Raw genomic sequence first — 19,388 nt, forward strand, 5'->3', positions numbered from 1 at the left:
AATATACGTTAATTGAATAAATAAACCAAGACCAAAAAAACAAATCCAATCAGTATAACTTGAGCTATGAATTTTTAAAGAAATAATTGTAGAATAGTGCCTAGAAGCATAAAATGCAAACTGGGGATACATGATCATGCTGGACCAGGTTAAAGTCACAAATTCAAGCCGACTGCCATGGCGTCTGGACTAGCTATAGGGACCCAGTTAGTCCTGCACTGAACAAAGTATCTTAAATACTGGTTGTTGAGTGTTGCATGGAGATGCGTCGAAGATGAGCCACGCAGTCAAATCAATGCATAGGTTTTGAGATGCGATGAGAGTGTGGTGCAAGGTCCTGTTGTTATCATCGATGATCAAATCAATGGGGCTTGTGATGTGAAATTCAATGCCAGGGTTGTGGGATGCAGCTAGAAATGTGTATGTTCTGAGGAGCTGTGAGTCTACGATGTAGAGTCCGTCATTGTCGAGGCTGCCATGGACGAGGGATACGAGGACCTGGGCTGTGGATGTGTTATGCCTTTGGGGTGATATGTTGGTTCCAAGGATTGTGGTGACGATGTGGGTCTTTGTGTTGGGCCCAATCCACGCAGCAGCTGTAATGCATTGGTTCTGCTCAAGGGTACACTGATCCATAGAGGAGTTGTGGCAATTCTGCTCTGGGATGTGCCACTCAACAGAGGCACCGATTCTGCTGGAAATGACCTTAGGCCCACTTCAATGAGTCCAAACAGAGGTGGTACCTTTTGGCAGGGTGGACTTCCAGCTGACAGATTCCAGATACAAGTGCAGGTTGTTGGAAGCCTGTTATGTTCCTGAGGCTTCAGATCAGAAGGCCAATCAAATATCCCTTAGAGTCGCTCTGGGTTCTGTGTTCAGGAGAGGGCAGCAGGTCAGCAGGGCATTAGTTCCTTCTGAGCTGCAATCCAGCAGAGTGACAGTCCATGTAGGAGCACAGAGGTCCTTTTTCCAGGCAGAGTATCCATAAGTCCAGACGTGTACTGAAGTGGTGGTGTCTGAGATTCTCCTTGCATTCACAGTTGTGCCTATGAAGTAAGGAGAAGCTTCTAGAGGCATGCCTTTGAAGTGCCCAGAAGCCCTGCCTTACCAGCCCTGTGTGAGAAAACTGGGCGGAATGCAGAAGTCCCCTAACTTTTTGACCCCATTTTTCACTTTTTGCCTGCTAACAAATCCCAGGGCCTGTGCTCTGTGCAAAATTAGTATGTAAATTAGCCTAATTATAATTGACTATGTCAAATAATTATAAGTCCCTTGTCTATGGTAGGGCATGTAGCTGTAGGGACCCCAGCATAGGTAATTCCTCCATAGGTGCACTGCTGAGGTGTCCAGGTTCATTTGAAAAGCAGGTCTGCCTTGCTGGCTGTTTTTGAATTAAAGTTACACGCAATTTCGACTTTGGAATTAAAAGTACTTCCAAAGCCTTAAATAACTTTATTTTTACATATGCCACCCCTACGATGTGCCATAGGTTCCCCCAGGTTTGGGTGCATTGGAACTATAAGCAGGGACTTCATAAAATATGTTTTATAAGCCCTGGTGAAGAAAAATAGCCACATTTGTTTCCCCTCATTTTAGTGAATAGGCTCCATAGGCTAAAATAGTAAGACTTTATTTTAATTAATAATGTCTCCAAAGGAGCTAGAAATGTTAAGGTTGGTCTTAAATTGATTTTTATAATAAATGCAACAACTTGCCATTGTTGGATTTAATATAACTAGTTCAGGGGAAGAGTTTTAGAAGTCTTCCTAAATGTTACTAGTTTCAGCTCTGTAGTGCCCTTCTCTAATTGGCCAGACTCTGGCAGCCTGGCCAGGCTGCCTTGATGAGGTATGAAGTGTCCTAGGCTGAACACAAAGGAAGTCCCTGGGGGAGGAGATCTGCCTCAGAAGATGGTGAAACAGGGTGGGGGAAAAGCAGCCAAACTGGTCTTCAAAGGAGGAAAGGACATTTGTAGCAGCTCAGGATCTCGCACGTTTCCTGCAAACGCATACAAACAGGTGCCCTCTTGATAAGATAAGAAGAGGGCAGAAGAGGAGCATGTTAAGGATTTTTGCCACACCAGTGAGTGGGCTCAGCCAGCCCTAACCTCCAAAATTCAGTTTCTGCCGTTTTGGATTGTTAAGGAATGTTGCTCCCTGGGATTGAGTTTTGCCATTTTTCCCAAGAAGTGGTCATCCAAGTGGCCTGCCTCTGATTGGACAGTTGCCCCCCCCGCTTTCTACCTCAGGAGAGAGAATAAATATGGCAGAGCTGCACCCACACCTCAGATAACTAAAAGGAACATCATCAGAAGAAGAAGGACTGCCCAGCTGGACCCCTGACCTGCACCTGGACACTGCACTCTGAAAGACTGCATCATCTGCACACTTGGGCTTCACCACTAAAAGGATTTTGCCTGTCTTCAACTGGTTCAAGAAGGAACTCCCTGCTTGCTACAGGTGAAACATAGCTATCCAGAGTCCCCTGCATCAAACCCTGAGGGAACTAACCAGCTGACCAGTGGCTAGTGGTCATTTTTGGATTTGAACCAGGTGCATTCTAGGAGTTGGAGTCCTAACCTTCAAGGAGCATCTCAGAGGTTCTGGAAACGTGGGGTGAGTTATGGACTCTTAAAGACCTTCTAGGACCTTCTGGAAGGAGATCCAGAAGTTTGGAAATGTTTGTTGAACTTTTGGAAAACTTCCCCACCGACCCACCATGGTGAGTGAAGCCGGCTTACCTCAACCGCGACCCGGCCTGGCTTGCAGGTTTGGTCTACTAAAAAGCTCCAGAGCCCAAGACTTCCAGGATTTTACTGGAGGCTCCGGGAAAGGTAACCCAGCGACCTTTGCTTGAAACTGGCTTGCTGAGGAGCATTGACAGAGGTCTCCTGCGGCGAATATCTGAAGAGGGCTCCAGGTAGGTCGGATCGGATTGGTGGCTTTGTCCCACTGAAGAAATCTTTAAAAAAAGACTTAGGGCCAGATGTACGAAGCATTTTTCTAGTCGCAAAGTGGCCGATTCACAGAATTGGCCCGTTTGCAACTTGAAAAATGCTTTTTGGGATGTACAAACCCCCATCTGCGATTCGGTAACTTGCTACCGAATCGCAGTTTGGGTTTTGCGATTCGGTATTAGGAAAGGGGCATATCAAGGGCGTCCCTTCCTGATACCGAATCCAAAGGGTATGTATGATTGTTTTGTGACCGCGAATGTGGTCACAAACCAATCGCAGTTAGCACCAATTTTAAATTGGTGCTAACCCATTCGCAAAAGATAAGGGGTCCCCATGGGAATGCATGTGACAACATTTTTTCAGATCAGGCAGTGGTCCTATAGACCACTGCCTGCTCTGAAAAAATGAAAAGAAAACTTTTCATTTTTGTTTTTGAAATGTATTCTGTTTTTCTTTAAGGAAAACAGGCTGCATTTAAAAAAAAATGCTTTATTTAAAAGCAGTCACAGACATGGTGGTCTGCTGACACCAGCAAACCACCATCCCTGTGAGTGCCGCAATTCCCAATGAAGTCGCAAATTGCGACCTACCTCATGAATATTCATAAGGTAGGTCATTTGCGACCCCATTGCGAATCGCAGACAGTGTCATTGACACTGTTGTACATCCGGTTTTGCGACTCACAAATTGTGAGTCGCTGAGACTCGCAGTTTGCGAGTTGCAAAAGTGGATCTTCGTACATGTGGCCCTAAATCCAAAGGTAAACTTTTGGATGAGGCCTCCCATTTGCTGTAGCCAAGCAAGGCTCCATTGCGGTGTGCCTCAAACTTTGACTTTGACTCGGTCTAGTGCAACCAGATGGCGTTTTTAGTTTCTAACGCGCTAGAAAACATTAAGGGGGTTATTACAACTTTGGAGGAGGTGTTAATCCATCCCAAAAGTGACGGTAAAGTGACGGATATACCACCAGCCGTATTACGAGTCCATTATATCCTAGTTGTAATAACCCCCTAATTCTTTAAAAATTCATATCTCCGGTTCCCCTTATCCGATTTTAATTGTTTTGGTGTCATTTTAAAGATAAAAATATACTTTATTTTTATAAATTGGTGTTGGATTTTTATTTTTTTTTGTGTTTTACTTTTCTACTGTTTTCTGATTTTTAGATGCTTTACACACCTTTTTTCTAAGTTAAGCCTTGTTGCTCGTTTCCAAGCTAGCAAGGGTTGAGCAGCGATTGATTTATTGAGACCTGACTGGACCTAGCAGGGGGTTAGTGGCCTATTCCTAAGTGGAAGTACTTACCTGCCCTCACCAATAATCCACTTTCCAACACCCTGGCTCCAGACTAACTACATGCAGCCCTTTGTGTGGAGACAGGCAACAGCCTTTTCAGGTTTACCTGAGGCTGGGTCCACATCTTCCTTCCCATTCTGCCCTTGGTGGCCATTCAAGTCATACCCAAGCTCCCATTATGGGTGGCTGTTTAGGACAAATACACAAAGCCCAACCTCCAACTACACCCAGTCATCTGACCGCAAATAAGCTACAGGAAGAAAGTTGCTAAGGCAAGAAAATGCTAACTTTCTAAAAGTGATATATTCAGAATTGTAAGTTAAAATTTGAGTTCATCATAGGTGAGGATTTTAAAATAGGATTCCAGAGATACCAAACTTGAAGGGTTATCTCCTCTTATTTGGAAGTTACGCTAATATGCGAGAGATAGGCCTTGCAGTATTGAAAAACAAATTTAAGAGTTTTTTCAATAACAGGACGCGTAAAACTTAAAAGTAAATGTCCAACTTTTTTGAGTACATAGCACCCTCCCCTTGGGGCTGTTATGGCCTACCTTAGAGGTGACATATATATGATAAAAAGCCATGTTTAGGCCTGGCAAAAGGTTTACTCTGCCAGATCGAAATGGTAGTTTACAATTGCATACACAGGCACAGCAAAGGCAGGCCTGAGACAGGTTTAGAGTTCTACTTAAGTGGGTGGCACATTCACTACTGCAGGCCCACTCACAAAGCAGGACATACATTGGACCAATCGTCACACCCCGCGACAGAGTCAAATACAGCCACACCACAGATCTAACCTGGTCTGACCACGTTATCATCCACTTCATCATCACAGGCACTCAGGTAGGCACCGCCAAGCCAACCAACACCTCCCACCACAGCTAGAACAAAGTGACGGAGACCCAGTGGAGGCAGGTCCTCAGCACCATCTAGTCTGAAGCCACACCAGACCTAGAACACACCATCCTCAACTTCCAAATGGATCAACACATGTGCCAACAGAGTTACCCAGATGAAACCAGCCAAAACTAACAAAGACTCAAGACAAGTCAGGTGGTATATCGCTGAACTCAGAACCATCAAGCACAACTGCAAATGAATAGAGAAACAATGGTGTACCGTTAAAAACACCTCTGAACAATCCACCTACTAATCAGTCTCAAAAGCTACCACCAACACATCAAGGACACCAAAAGCGCAGCCCTCACAAACCACATCCAAACCAGCGCCAGCCACATAAAGGAACTCTTCAAAATTGTCAAAGAATTATCCAGCCCTTCAGCCATGGAGAACACTATCCACTCCTCCCAGGAACTCTATGGCACCCAATCGGACTACTTCCATAACAAGATAGGCACCATCTACAATAACTTTGAACAGCTACCCACTGAGGCCAACCTCAAAAACCTCCACCCAAACACGTATAACAACCACACGATCACGACTTGGACCCCTCTCACCACACAGACTACCTCAACCATCATGACCTCCATTCACTCCTGGGCACCCACAACCTCTGTCCACACAACTTCCTCAACCTAGGATCTAAGGAAATAGGCACAGAACTCACCAACATCCTCAATGCCATCATCACCATGGTGACCTTCCCCAACAGCTGGAAACATGTGGAGAACAGACCGCTCCTGAAGAAGCCTTCCACCGATCACAATGAACTCTACAATTATTGCCCTGTGTCTTTGCTTTTGTACCCCGCCAAAGTCCTAGACAATTCTATCAACCACTTGCTCACAGAATACCTGAAAATAAACAACCTGCTCAACAGCACCCATTCCAGATTCCATGCCAGCCACATCACAGAAATGGCCTTGATCAGGCCAAGGCCAACATCAGATCCCTCCAAGACCATGGAGAGACAGCAGTCCTTATCCTCCTCTACCTATTCACAGCATTCAACACTGTATCCCATCACACCCTCATCCACAGACTCAACATCATCGGAGTACAGGACAACGCCCTCAAGTGGCTCGCCCCCTTCCTCACTGAATGAATGCAGAGAATCTAACTACCACCTTTCACTTCTAAACCAAAAAACATCATCTCAGTGTACCCCAAGGATCTTCCCACAGCCCCACACTATTCAACACCTACATGCCCCCTGCTGACATCATCAGATCACACGGATTCAACATCATATCTTATGCTGACAAAACTCAACTCATCCTCTTGCTCACCGAAGGCCCCGCCGTACCCCAGAACAAATTTCTGCAACACTATGGTCAGGGTCACCGACTGGATGGGAACCAACTGCCTGAACCTCAACTTGGAGAAAACAGAAGTGCTCATCTTTAGGAAACACACCCCCATATAGGACAAAAGCTGGTGGAAATCCAAGGCCAAAACCCACCCCAACAGACCACACCCGCAACCTTGGCCTCTACAGTTAACTTACCATGAAGCACCAAATCAACCCTGTCTCCTCCTCCTGCTTCCACACCCTCTCATGTTCCACAGAATCTACAGATGATGGATCCCCATCGACACCAGGAAGACCGTCACCCGGGTCCTCATCACAAGCTGACTAGACTATGGCAACACACTCTACACCGACATCTCCACCCAACTCCTCAAGAGACTCTAGACTGCGGCACCGAAACTCATCCTAGACCTCCCCAAATGGCCACTCACCTCCCCCACCTCAGGAACCTCCACTGGCTCCCCATCCAGAAGAAATGCTATTTCAAGATTTTCACACACACCTACAAAGCCCTTCACAACCAGCGAGCAGCCTCCATCAATCACTGTGTGAACTTCCACAAACCTGCCAGACACCTACGCTCAACTGCCATACCCCTTGCATTCGCCGCAGCCACAGTGGGGGTCACTCCTTCTCATGCATCGCAGCTAAGACTTAGAATGACCTACCCCTTCATCTATAGACATCACCCTCCCTGTCCGAGTTCAAGAAACAACTCAAGACCTGGCTCTTTGACCTAGACCTTGCAACCTCAGTGCCCCTGGATACCTTCAGGGGTGATTGTGTTGTGCTCTATAAATACTGATTGATTGATTGATTGACTAGTAATGTTTAATTTACAGGCCCTGGGCAGAGGTACTGCCACTTTACGAGGGACTTAAAAGATGTCTTTTACGTATAAGCCAGGGATCTCCAACCTTTTCAGAATTAAGAGGTACTTATGTTAAAAAAAAAATATTCTGAGCTACTAATATCAGTGCTGAACACATTTGACAAGATTATATTAGTGGCTACAGTATGTAAAATTACTAACAAATTACTAACTGGATCATGTCAGTGCAGCATTGTAGTAACGTGAAAAAGGCTTTGTTAATTTGGAATGCATCTACAAGGGTAATACATAACACCCACAGCTGCAATACCCCAGGCACCTAGGTAATATTATTAGTAATAAGTGTCCCAATGCTGCATTATTTATTATTCAGTTATCAGATTTCAATATATTTTGGATATTATGGGTTTTGGAAATATACACGTGTTTGTCTCAGATACACACTTTTCAATTTTGGTAGACATATAGTAATTGAACAAATCAAAGGCTTCTAATTAAGTAGGCAGGGCTACACACATAAGAGCTACTCACAGAAGCTGGAGAGCTACCAATAGCACATGAGCTACTCGTTGGAGCAGCCTGGCATAAGCCAATCTAACATGTTTTAAGGAGAGACGTCAAGCATGAGTTAAAAATGTGATTCCAGAGACAGAAAACTTGTAAAGTTTATCTCTTCTAGATTTTGAATTACACAAGAAGTAGTAAGGTACTGGTTAACAGTGGTACAGTGGTCCAGTGCACAAAATCCTAGGGCTAGTAAAAACAAAGTCAGCAAAAACAGGAGGTGCAAAGGCGAAATGTTAGGGGGAAACCATGCCATGGATGCCAGGTCTAACACAGGGGTTGAGCTCAGGTTAAAATCACTCAAGTCTCTGACTGGATGTTAACAGATCTCTGACTTTATTATTTATGGTGGACTACTATTCACCCCAACTAATAATCCACTTTCTTACTATATTTCATGACCATTTTAATCTTGCTTGTCCCTACACAAGCAAATATATGGCAGATTGAAACTGCTGAAAAATGGCAAAAATAATTACAATGGTAGTGCCGAGAACTAGTGCAAAAATGTGCCTTTAAAATAACTTTCTAAGCAATAAGAAAAGAAAAGTAATGCACGTTTTGATAAATTTTGTTGTAAAAATGCACTGCTTTTTTACTTTGCATATTTGACCCTGTGAGAGGGCATCTCAGTTTGGTGAAGAAGGGCTGGGATCAACTTCCTGGGACAGCACCCCAGGAGGTGGTCAGCTACATGCTGGACTTTCTCAAACAAACAGCTTGCTTCCTAAAACTCACCCAGGAAAATCTGGAAGCTAGCCTGGAGGACATAAAGTGCTGCTGTGGCCAGAATGCCACTCTGGTGGGGTTTCAGCCTAGCCAAAAAGAGTGGGTGATGGAGCCCATGGAGCCCCAAGCTCTGCAAGACCACTTGTCTGGGCCCTATGAGCTGAAGGAGTCCAAGAGCGAGATAATCTACCTGGTGGACCTCAAGACTCCTAGGAACTCTTTGAGGGTCCTGCATGTTAATTGCCTCAAGCCCTACTTTGAGAGGTCTTTGATTACCATTCTCCTGGTTACAGATTATCGGGTGGGAGAGGAGAGCGAACCTCTCACCAACCGCTTGTCTTCAAAGGAGCAGGATGGGTCAGAGGAGGGTGTCAGCCTTCCCCCTACACTAAGCCTAGACCAACAGAGACACTGCCACCTGTTGCTGGGGTAGTTTTCATCTTGGTTCACCCTTACCCCAGGACTCACTACCTGGTGTACCAATGATATTGATACTGGAGTCAGCATACCTGTGGAGAACAAAATGTACAGGTTGTCTGATAAGGTGAGAGCCAGCATTAAAGAGGAAGTCTCCAAAATGCTGGCATTAGGGGTTATTGAGCCCTCAAACAGCCCTAGGTCCAGCCTAGTGGTGTTGGTCCCCATGGCTGTCCCTCAGGTATCACATCTGAATTTAGGTTCTGTGTGGACTATTGTGGGCTCAATGGGTCACCAACACTGACAAGAGCCCAATCCCCAGAGCTAATAGATCAGCTTAGGGTTGCCAAGTTCCTCAGCATATTTGACTTAACGTCTGGGTACTGTCAGATTGCCTTGACCGAGGGGGCAAAGGAGAGCTTGGCGTTCTGTACATCATAAGGGCACTTTCAGTTCTGGTCATGCCCATTGGGTTGAAGAAAGCCCCTGCCATCTTCCAGAAGTTGGTTAACCAGTTTCTGGCTGGGTTGGAGAACCTCAGAGCCGCCTACCTAGTCGAAATTGCGGTCTTCAGTTCTAGCTGGGAATATCACCAGTGCCGCCTTATCACAGTACTGGGTGCAAACTCTGCATCCTGAACTAACATTAGATGCAATAACTTCCTACCTTTGCTAACATTTACAAGTTAATCCTGTGGAATGGACAATAACTGTGTGTAACCGAGTTTTGCCAGATGGAAGTTGGCATGGCCTGTTCTTGGGGGAATAACTCACATTTGATCTGAACAGGTGGTAGATGTAAGCCGCTGGCAGGTGTAGGGAGTTAAGAGAGTGTGGGACTGAAGAGGAAAAAGAGCATTGGCAAAGAAAGAACTTCTCGGGCAGAGAGAGGACAGAGGCTTGGCTGTTGTTAAAGCCAAAGCCTCATGTGACTATACTGTCTGGAATGATTGGTTAGTAAATAAGGTCAGGTGTTCCTGCACCGGGGGTGGGGGGAAGGGGAAGGTCAGAACCGCTGGTCGTGAACAGGTGGAGAAGTATCGTGCCAGGGGATACAGCTCTGCCTGACTAGCAATGAGAGAAACAACGAAGCAACAACAGCTATTTGAGAAACATTATTTTGAACTGAATATAGTTTTTTTCATTATTGTAAATGGCAACAGTATCTCATGTTGTTGTTACTGGATTTAAGTTTACCTTGATTTTTTTATATCCTCATATGGCATCCGAGCTTCCTCAGGATTCCATGTCGCAAGATGATGATACTTTGAGGTATCAAGCTGTGAACCTCAAGTCGAGCCCTCTTGAAAACAAAAGCATCCATTTCAACTAGTGTGCTTCACACAGTTTCTTCACGCTGCATCAGCAATCGTCAGAAAAATTATGGAATGCTTCCAAGAGTCCATCTTTCCAGCACAGTACAAAAACACAATGTTGTTCTCTCTCAAAAGACATATTTAAGAAAATCAATCTTTGAACAGAGTGCTCTGACTTTCACTGAGTAGTTGCCGCAAATCAGACTTCAAGGTATCACATGGAAAAATCAATACTGATAATGTCATCTGATGTCAGCATGAAAGAATTAACGAAAACATGGGTTTTCTCTTGCAGTGCTTCCAAGATATATATTTTTTTTATAATGTTTGAAAGCACGGTCATAATTTTATCACGTCTGAACATTAAAAATGAAATATTATAATGTGGTGGGGTCATAAGTAATGTCGTTTAGTTGACTATTTGCTGTGCCCTTAAGAAAAATTTAATTTCCTACCCTGTCAATTTATACTTGTATCATAAATACAAAATATTGAAGCAATCCTCAACTATGTGAGTCATTCAAGTTCCTAAGGCCCATATTTATACTTTTTGACGCTAAACTGCGCTAACGCAGTTTAGCGTCAAAAAATTTAGCGCCGTCTAACGCCATTCTGAAGCGCCATGCGGGCGCCGTATTTATGGAATGGCGTTAGCCGGCGCAAGCAGACCGGCGCTGCCTGGTGTGCGTGGAAAAAAAACACGTAGACCAGGCAGCGCCGGCGTAGGGGGAAAATGGCGTTAGGGCGTCTTAAAATGGGGCAAGTCAGGTTGAGGCAAAAAAATCGCCTCAACCCGATTTGCGCCATTATTTTCGACGCCCAGACGCCATTTAAATGACTCCTGTCTTAGTAAAGACAGGAGTCATGCCCCCTTGCCCAATGGCCATGCCCAGGGGACTTATGTCCCCTGGGCATGGTCATTGGGCATAGTGGCATGTAGGGGGGCACAAATAAGGCCCCCCTATGCCACACAAAAAAAATTAAAAAATATAAAAAATTATACTTACCTGAACTTACCTGAATGTCCCTGGGGTGGGTCCGTCCATCCTTGGGTGTCCTCCTGGGGTGGGCAGGGGTGGCTGGGGGGGTCCCTGGGGGCAGGGGAGGGCACCTGTGGGCTCATTTTGAGCCCACAGGCCCCTTAACGCCTACCCTGACCCAGGCGTTAAATAGTGGCGCAAATGCGGGGTTTTTTGACCCGCCACCTCTCGGGCGTGATTTTTGCCCGGGAGTATAAATACGACGCATTTGCGTCACCGTAATTTTTTTAGACGGGAACGCCTTCCTTGCATCTCATTAACGCAAGGAAGGCGTTCACGCAAAAAAATGACGCTCTTTACTCATACTTTGGCGCTAGACGCGTCTAACGCCAAAGTATAAATATGGCGTTAGTTTTGCGCCGAATTTGCGTCGAAAAAAACGACGCTAATTCGGCGCAAACGGAGTATAAATATGCCCCGAAATGTATTACTCGTAATAGTTCCACTTTTAATAAGATGTATTCATTTACGCTTTTTGTGAGGAATGCATGATGTTTAGTCACCTCTAAGTGCTATGTAGTGAGTGAGATTTGTCACTTCAGAGTGCTATGTAATAACCAAGATTCTGTCACCTCACAGTGGTAAGTAGAGAGCGAGGGAGAATGACTGGGGTAAGATATGCTGGGAGTTGTGGATGAGTGATCCTTTTAAGAGGTGGATGGGGATGAGATTGGGTTCAGTGAAAAACGATCCGAGCAAACATCATTGTGAGATAGGGATATGTAAAATGATTGAAGGTGGACGACCACAGGAGTGGGAGTAACATCAACCACATTGTGCATGACTGCAAGCCACACATAGGCATTTGGCTGGTACTGGATGGCGAAAAATAGCAGTACTATCATTCTAGTGGCTGTAGGGAAATGAACATATATAGTCAAATGCACACACAAAGATGAATAAATGGGTATTTAATTAATGCTAGACCGGCAACAGATTCCATTTCAGTTACATTTTTGGTAGGGCGTTGTGGAGTGTTGAAACCAAAATAATTAAATAAGAATGAAAAAGCAGAAAGAGTAAATCCATGAAATAGATATCATAGAAAGTATCGTATCATCAGAATTTTAAATGATTTTAAAGGAAAAATCAAAAGAGAGGAACCAGACTAAAGAAAAAAAGCCTGCCTGTTGGGATCCTAGACTCAAATATCGATGTAAAACATTCTCAGCAATGCAAACAATTGTTTCTTACTATTTTATTTAACATTAATTCCTGATTCCAACTGACATAACAACAATTTCCTTTTCACCTCACCTGGGATTGTTTAATATATGGCATAGGTATATACATATCATCAATTCTGGAATGCTTACATAGAGTTTTCTTTATTTCTAAATGACCACCAGCGTATTAAGTGGTTTGAATTAAAACAAGCCTCTAGTGCTGTGATAATGGATGTCATTTTCGGTTGGTAATACATACATTAAACTTGCCAGAAGTAATGGCCAGCATTTGGGTGATATTAGAAAATGTCCTAAACTATGATGCCCATCACATGATTGAAAATCAGCCCTATTGAAAACACCACAGTTAGGGAATCCTTCTAGTTGAGATATTGGTAAAGCTGGCCCTTATTTATCTGTTTTAAGTCCATTGTAATTCATACATCTTTAGTGGTAGGGAATTTCTTATACTTAATCTGACAGTCAACCACTACATTTTTCAATATACTGCTAGCATTAAAAAAAAAATCTAAGATAAAAATGAGACCCTGGTGAAGAGTGGCTTAAACTATATTTTGAGTTAAACCTGGTGGACAGCATAGCTAGCCCCTAGCACCCAAAGTGGCTAAATAATGCAATCTAGTGGGGACTGAGGATTTAGTAACAATTTTGCTTCCCAATTTAACAAAGGGACTAAAAGGTTTATTCTTTTAACTAAGACCTGTAGGATTTTTTTATCCTGAAACTGAATGACCCTTTTTTCCATTTTTTCATGGCTGTATTACAGAAGCAAAATATTTTTTTGTAGGCCAAAATATTTCATTAGATGTAGTTAGTTGTGTCATGGCCAAACTTCATAAGTTATTGATGATGAAAATAATTTATTTTTGTAGACACTTTGTATTATCATTCTGGCAGTAGACGTCCACGAACCCATTTACATCCATCTATCTATAGGATTTCATGCTGTGCTGCAAGGCATGCTTCAACATCCCCTTGGCAAGGTGGCAGTTCCTTGTAGGATAGAGTAGGCAGAGAATACCTCTGACGACTCCAGGATAATTCCTGGAGCTGTCCTGAGGAATTCTCAGCCTAACCGGCTTTGACTTATTTCAGACGTAATGACTTTCTATATATCTTTGAAAACTTTTTTATCTGATGCGTAATTTGGTTGTTTGTGTTTGTAGTATCACAAAATCCCTGGGTAGCAGAGCATTACATAAGCTCAATTTCATCATGTTTTACTTGATTAGTGAAAGACATGGCAAACGAAGATGGATTGCATTTAACTTTCACATTGTTGGTTCTGCTATGGGGGAATTACTTGCTTGCTTTCTTTCTACCTAATTGAATCATAGTTTTGGAGTACCTTTGTCCAAAAACCTATTGACAATTTTATCAATCTGCACCAGGTAAACTACTTGTGTAAAGAACGTTTGTCGTGTGCTCTATAAGGAACTTTATAATTCTATATTCTGGAAAGAGAACGAAAAGCGTAGTCAGAGTGCCATTGGACCACGTGCAAAGAAGAACTGGGACGTCTGACTGCTGTTTGAACAATAGAATTCAGCAATAACTACGGTTTAGTGAGCCCTTTTAGGCCTCTGGGCCCTAGTGCACTGTACCTGTGCACCTATGGAAAATAAATGAATTCCTTTTTAGTTTGACTGTTTCCCTCCTCCCAGGGCTCAAACCCCAATGGGGTGCAGACTGAAAGACTGACTGAAAGCTTAATAATAAAGACATCATGAAAGGGGGCAAATAGTATTCAAATACTGACATAATGTGTGCAGGTTCATAATAGGCCCTAGCCTTTGCATCCAGCTGGTCCCCATTAAACAATGTCTAGGTAGAAGTAAAATATAATAGCACCTATCCTCCTCATTTAATCAATCCATCAATCATTAGATATGTAGAGTGCTTCTTGTCACCGGTGAGGGTATCCAGACACTTGCAGGGTCCCTCTTATCCAAATAGCAAGGAATTCAGGGGCTTTCAGAACTCTGGAAGAGATGGGAGGTCCAGAGATGAAAGGGTAGCTCATTCCATTTCTTTGCTGCTAGGAAGGAGAAGGAACGAGCTCCGCAACTGCTATGTCAGATGTGAGGGGTGAGGGTTAGAGAAAGGGAAGCGGAGCAAGGTGTCTGGTGAGCTCAGTGAAGTTCAGGTGGTGGTTCCATCCTTATAAACTACCAACTTGTGCAGTTCTATTATCTTGTGTGTTACATTGATATCCATGACTCCAAACATCTTGTAATTTTAAATGAAAGTGTTTACCTCAGATTGCAATATGGCCACAAGCATTCATTGTAGATGTATTATTGGAGTTGTTCTAACACATACACATGTATGTTTTTTCAAACGCGTGAATTGAAGAATCATCAGTCCAGTGCGAGCACACAAGACTTTTTGTTTAGAAGTCCTATGCGAGGTTGATCTTGGTAACATCTGGTAGACGTGATTCCACATTATCAACAAAAGGCAGCTGAGTGTGGGAAAAAAAATATTTAGCCTGTTACCCAGGAAACTTATATGTGAGATGACTCAGCTTGAAAACCAACACAGTAAGCTCAATAGGAAACCAACCTCTACAGCAACAAACACGATTGTTTAATACAATGAAGGCAATATATCGCGTAGCCGAAGGGAGCCCAATCAGTTACAATCCTTGCTTTACATATAACATCACAAACAGAAGTAGTGATTTATTCATACGCACATTCAGGTTAGGGTTCGTCCGGAAATTATGTCATCGTTGTTGTGAAATGTTACTTTTTATATGATTTCGTTTTTTGGAAATAAAATTTCAGGACTGCTCCGATATACCACTGGTTATGTGCCTTCCTAGGAAAGTTAGTTTGTTTTACCAACTTTAACTCGTCTCGCTATTGGTAGAATCACATTTATTGTACTTGACTTTCTTCTCATATTAATGGCCACTAAATATCACCAAGGATACGTAAACGAGTAACGTTTTTAATAGCCACAACTGTACACCACGAACCACCCAGTTGGTATACTGCACCTAGAAACGCCACTCAAATTCCAAAACAGTAACAAATTATAGGTTGAAATATTACCAGTTCTGTGAGCAAAAATAAACAACAATTTGGATAATAAGGCACTGCTTGAAATTCTACCTTTTTCAAATCCTTCATTTCTTCAAATCAAAACTACTCTATAAAAATAAACTATGGCTGTGATTACATATTATAGATGTGTCTCATCTTCATTTTAACCAAAACGTCTCTTTAAGTCTTCATAATATGTAGCTGCCAATCAGAAATGTAACGAAGAAGTTACTTTAATGAAACTTTTCGTTGGTATTGGAGAGGCATACTTTCGTACCATATTAGTAGAGAACGGTGCTTTTTCAAGTAACAGAACTATTACTTCAGTGTCAGTGAATACATTTCTCAGACGTTTATATTGCTCTGTGTGACTTGTAATCGCCACCTTGTTGTTGCCCGTGTCAGTATAGAGAGTGATTCAGCATTTACTGCATCCAGAACTGCTGAGTAACACCAGAAAGGGACCACATTCAAGCTGTGTGTTCTCAAGGTAACAGTTGTACACATCATGTTTCATTTTGCCTGCAACGAATAGGTATATCGTGATGCATGAAATACTTTTTGTTAAATATTACACAGAAGGGAACGTATTAGGAAGAGAGGTCAATATCTTGCAAAGTTTGTATCAGGCAGGCAATCGTTCATCCACAATTCCAAGCTTATATTTTCTTATACCTGAAAGTGACTTAAATGATGCTTCGTGTTTCATTGATTAAAAATGTGATTCAAAGAGAAAAAGCAAAATCACAACACAACATTATATTAAACCCGGTTATGGTTAGACTTTGTGGATAGGAAGGACAATCCCCATGATTGCTTGTCACTCACTCTACTTATATAGGCATGGTTCAGTTTGAAAATAAAAGTCAAAATCACAAATGACATAGTCTTCAGCACTATGACGTCACTATGTAAAAAGGGCTTCAAAACACGAAACCTGCCCTTTAACATGGCACAGTTCTGATGCTACCAGGACGTATTACCAATAAAAGTAGTACTAGTGTAAATGATTCTGCAACGCCGGTGCATCTGCAGCGGTCGGTGATCTTGTCAATCATACCAAAATATGAAGGGACAGCATTGTTCTTCATAAACATCGTTCTTTCTTTGGAGAAGGTTGGTGTTAGAGATGAGAAAACAGTATACACTTGGGAGCTTTAGGTTGCTGCAGCGGTGTTCAGAGGACACATGCTCCCACACGCCCCTCTGATGCCACCCTACAGGCAGATGCCAATGCCCCTGGCTATCTGTTTGACCAGAATGGGTACTTGATTTGAGGGCATAAATGAAGCTCGCCACCATGTCTGCAGCTAATATGACGAAGCTGCAGCAGTATCCTTTAAATACCAGCAGCAGACTGGACCTTGCAGCGCACCGCCAGTCAGCGCTATTAACTTTTCTCATTCCAGGAGTGCCCCAATCCGTCACTTCAACACATGCTGACTATCTGCCACGAGAACTACAAATCTGGCACCACGATAAAAAAAAATAAAAAAAAATGCGTGTAACACAACGCAGTATTTACAGGTTGGATATATTTTTGTAACTATACGTTAGCGATACGTGTTAGCAAATTAGAGTTCACATTAGAAAACTGCATGAAATATTATTCCTGCAATTAATGCATACATATTTCCAAAACACGTCATACGTTTAAAAACCACTTCTTTGATTCAAGCAGCTTGCTGCAATTGTCATTCCAAACATAGTTCGGGTCTAAGGAAAACCGTGTCTGACAGGCAGAGGGGCGCCGGGTTCCCAGGCTGTTTTTAAAGTCACAGGATTAATTAGCCCCTGTGAGGGGTCGCCGCATCCACTTGTTTTGTGATAACGGAAGTTTGCCAAATTACAGCCACATAACTATTTAAAAGGTCATGGAAACATTACACCTGCCCAAAGAAGGGACCGACTGATACACCAGCTTGTCCATGCAGGTGGGCTCTCGGCACCACACCATCTGCACAGCAGCCCTGAACTTGCCACCGCGAAATAAACCATCATCCTTTGCTGTACATAGTAACAAAGAAAAACGTGTAGTTATGCAGCCAGAAAGGGGCCTCCAAGCACGATCTTGAGACAAAATACGCATTTTTTTTCACTCACCTAGCGCCGAGAGCAACAGCCGGGAGAAAAGACAGCAAGTAAAACGCAGAGATAAAATCCATGGTGCAGCTCTCCCGCTTTACGTGTTCCTTGGCTTGGAGTTTCTCCCGGTTCCCAGCTCCCCCCTTGAAGGCTGGCAGCTTCTTCTGCCGAGGTCTGGAGACGCGGAGGAGCCGCTGGAGAGAGAGAGCCCGGCGGACAGCCTGGAGACGGAGCTCGGTCTGAGCTCCGCCAGTGATGTCACGGGCTACGGAGCTGCCGCTGCGACTGCTGCAAGCCTCCTGCCTGGGCTCCTGTGATTATTCAACACAGTGACTCTATTGATGTCCTCGGGGGTTTGTTATTACTACCAGTTTAAGTGGCAGGCGAGGCGGGAGGGGCTGCGGTGCACGACTCCTACCGCTGAGGCTAGACGTGCCTTTATTTGCTGGTGGACTCTATATTACCGCTTCCTCTGAGGAGAAATGCAGCAATCTCCAAAGAAAGCTGCTTTACTTGGCTGTTTGTAAATGGCATCTCTCGAGCAGGCAGCTCTGCTCAGGGTGCACAGTGGAGTTCTACTGGCATTCTCCAGGACAGAACTACTGTGAAACTGAGTGTTGCTAAATAGTACACTAGTACTTTTTAATGTCTACACTAACCGGCTATTAACAATTGGGAATGATGATATAATAGAACTTTATGAACTTCATTCAGTCGTGCATTTTTATATCCATGTGCCTCTGCTGTGCATGCGCTGCATTGCTTCTCGTGGTGTGCGTCGTTAATATCCTTAGTCCGTAACCTAATGCAAGATAATGGAGCTCCGTCCCTTGTATAATGTGATGAGTGGACCATAAGTCCGCCACATTTCACAGAATGGGGTAAGTAGATCCCGTGAAGTGTTGGGGGCGTGGTGGAGCTGCTTACCATGGGCCCTAGGGCAAGCAAACTAACCGGTCGCCCTGCCTATGGTGACATCTCAGTATACCAGTCTGCATTTGCCATATTGAAGCTCACTACCATTCGCAAACACACACACTTCCTGCCCTGTATTTATGCAACTTAAGCCATAACCCTAAAAAATATTACCAATAGCTTTGAGTCTTGTAAATGCACACAAAAACATACCACATTCACACTTCTGCCCTCCCACAAGCATATCCCTCATGCTGCACTCACACTAGCATATGCCTCACTCCGCACTCACTCTAGAACAACTTTGAAACTGCAAACCACTTATGCTGCACTCACAAAGTCAAGGTTTAATTCTGCAACCACACAGGCTTATCCCTCAAAATGTAATCACAAAACATGGTGACTACCCTGCAGTCAAACAAGCACACTGCTCACACGGATGCACACCGCTCAGTAGGAAGGAGCAGAATTTAGACAGATGTTTGCATAGGAGACACAGGTTGAGTAGCTGGTCATCAGTTCACTAGTATCATTCAAAGCTCTTGAACTGTGCTACCCTGAAACTTGAATATCCACTGAGTGTATCTAGTCCCCCATAAGCCACTCGGATCAGACTACGTGTGTTTGATTTCTGTGGAGTTTTGCTGGGAGAATTCTTGGCATTAACAAAAATGCCACACTTGCCTTTTTAAAAAACAAGGTGGGGATTTTCTGTGTAGTATAAACATATGCTAACATAAATAAAAAATAGAAATAAGGAAAAACAAATATGCCAAATAAAT

The 19,388-nt window shown here is 43.5% G+C and overlaps 1 protein-coding gene across 1 annotated transcript in view; it reads right to left on the reverse strand.

Annotated features, from left to right (window-relative positions):
* Positions 1-18,003, reverse strand: part of LUZP2 (leucine zipper protein 2) — a 1,083,806-nt gene extending 1,065,803 nt beyond the window's left edge. The window contains exon 1 of the mRNA XM_069221952.1: positions 17,710-18,003. Coding sequence (XP_069078053.1) covers positions 17,710-17,771 — 62 coding nt within the window. The 5' untranslated portion in view covers positions 17,772-18,003. The remainder of the gene's footprint in view (positions 1-17,709) is intronic.
* Positions 18,004-19,388: the final 1,385 nt, after the last annotated feature.

Source organism: Pleurodeles waltl, chromosome 3_1 (assembly GCF_031143425.1).
Source record: "Pleurodeles waltl isolate 20211129_DDA chromosome 3_1, aPleWal1.hap1.20221129, whole genome shotgun sequence".
NCBI classification, from domain to species: Eukaryota; Metazoa; Chordata; class Amphibia; order Caudata; family Salamandridae; genus Pleurodeles; species Pleurodeles waltl.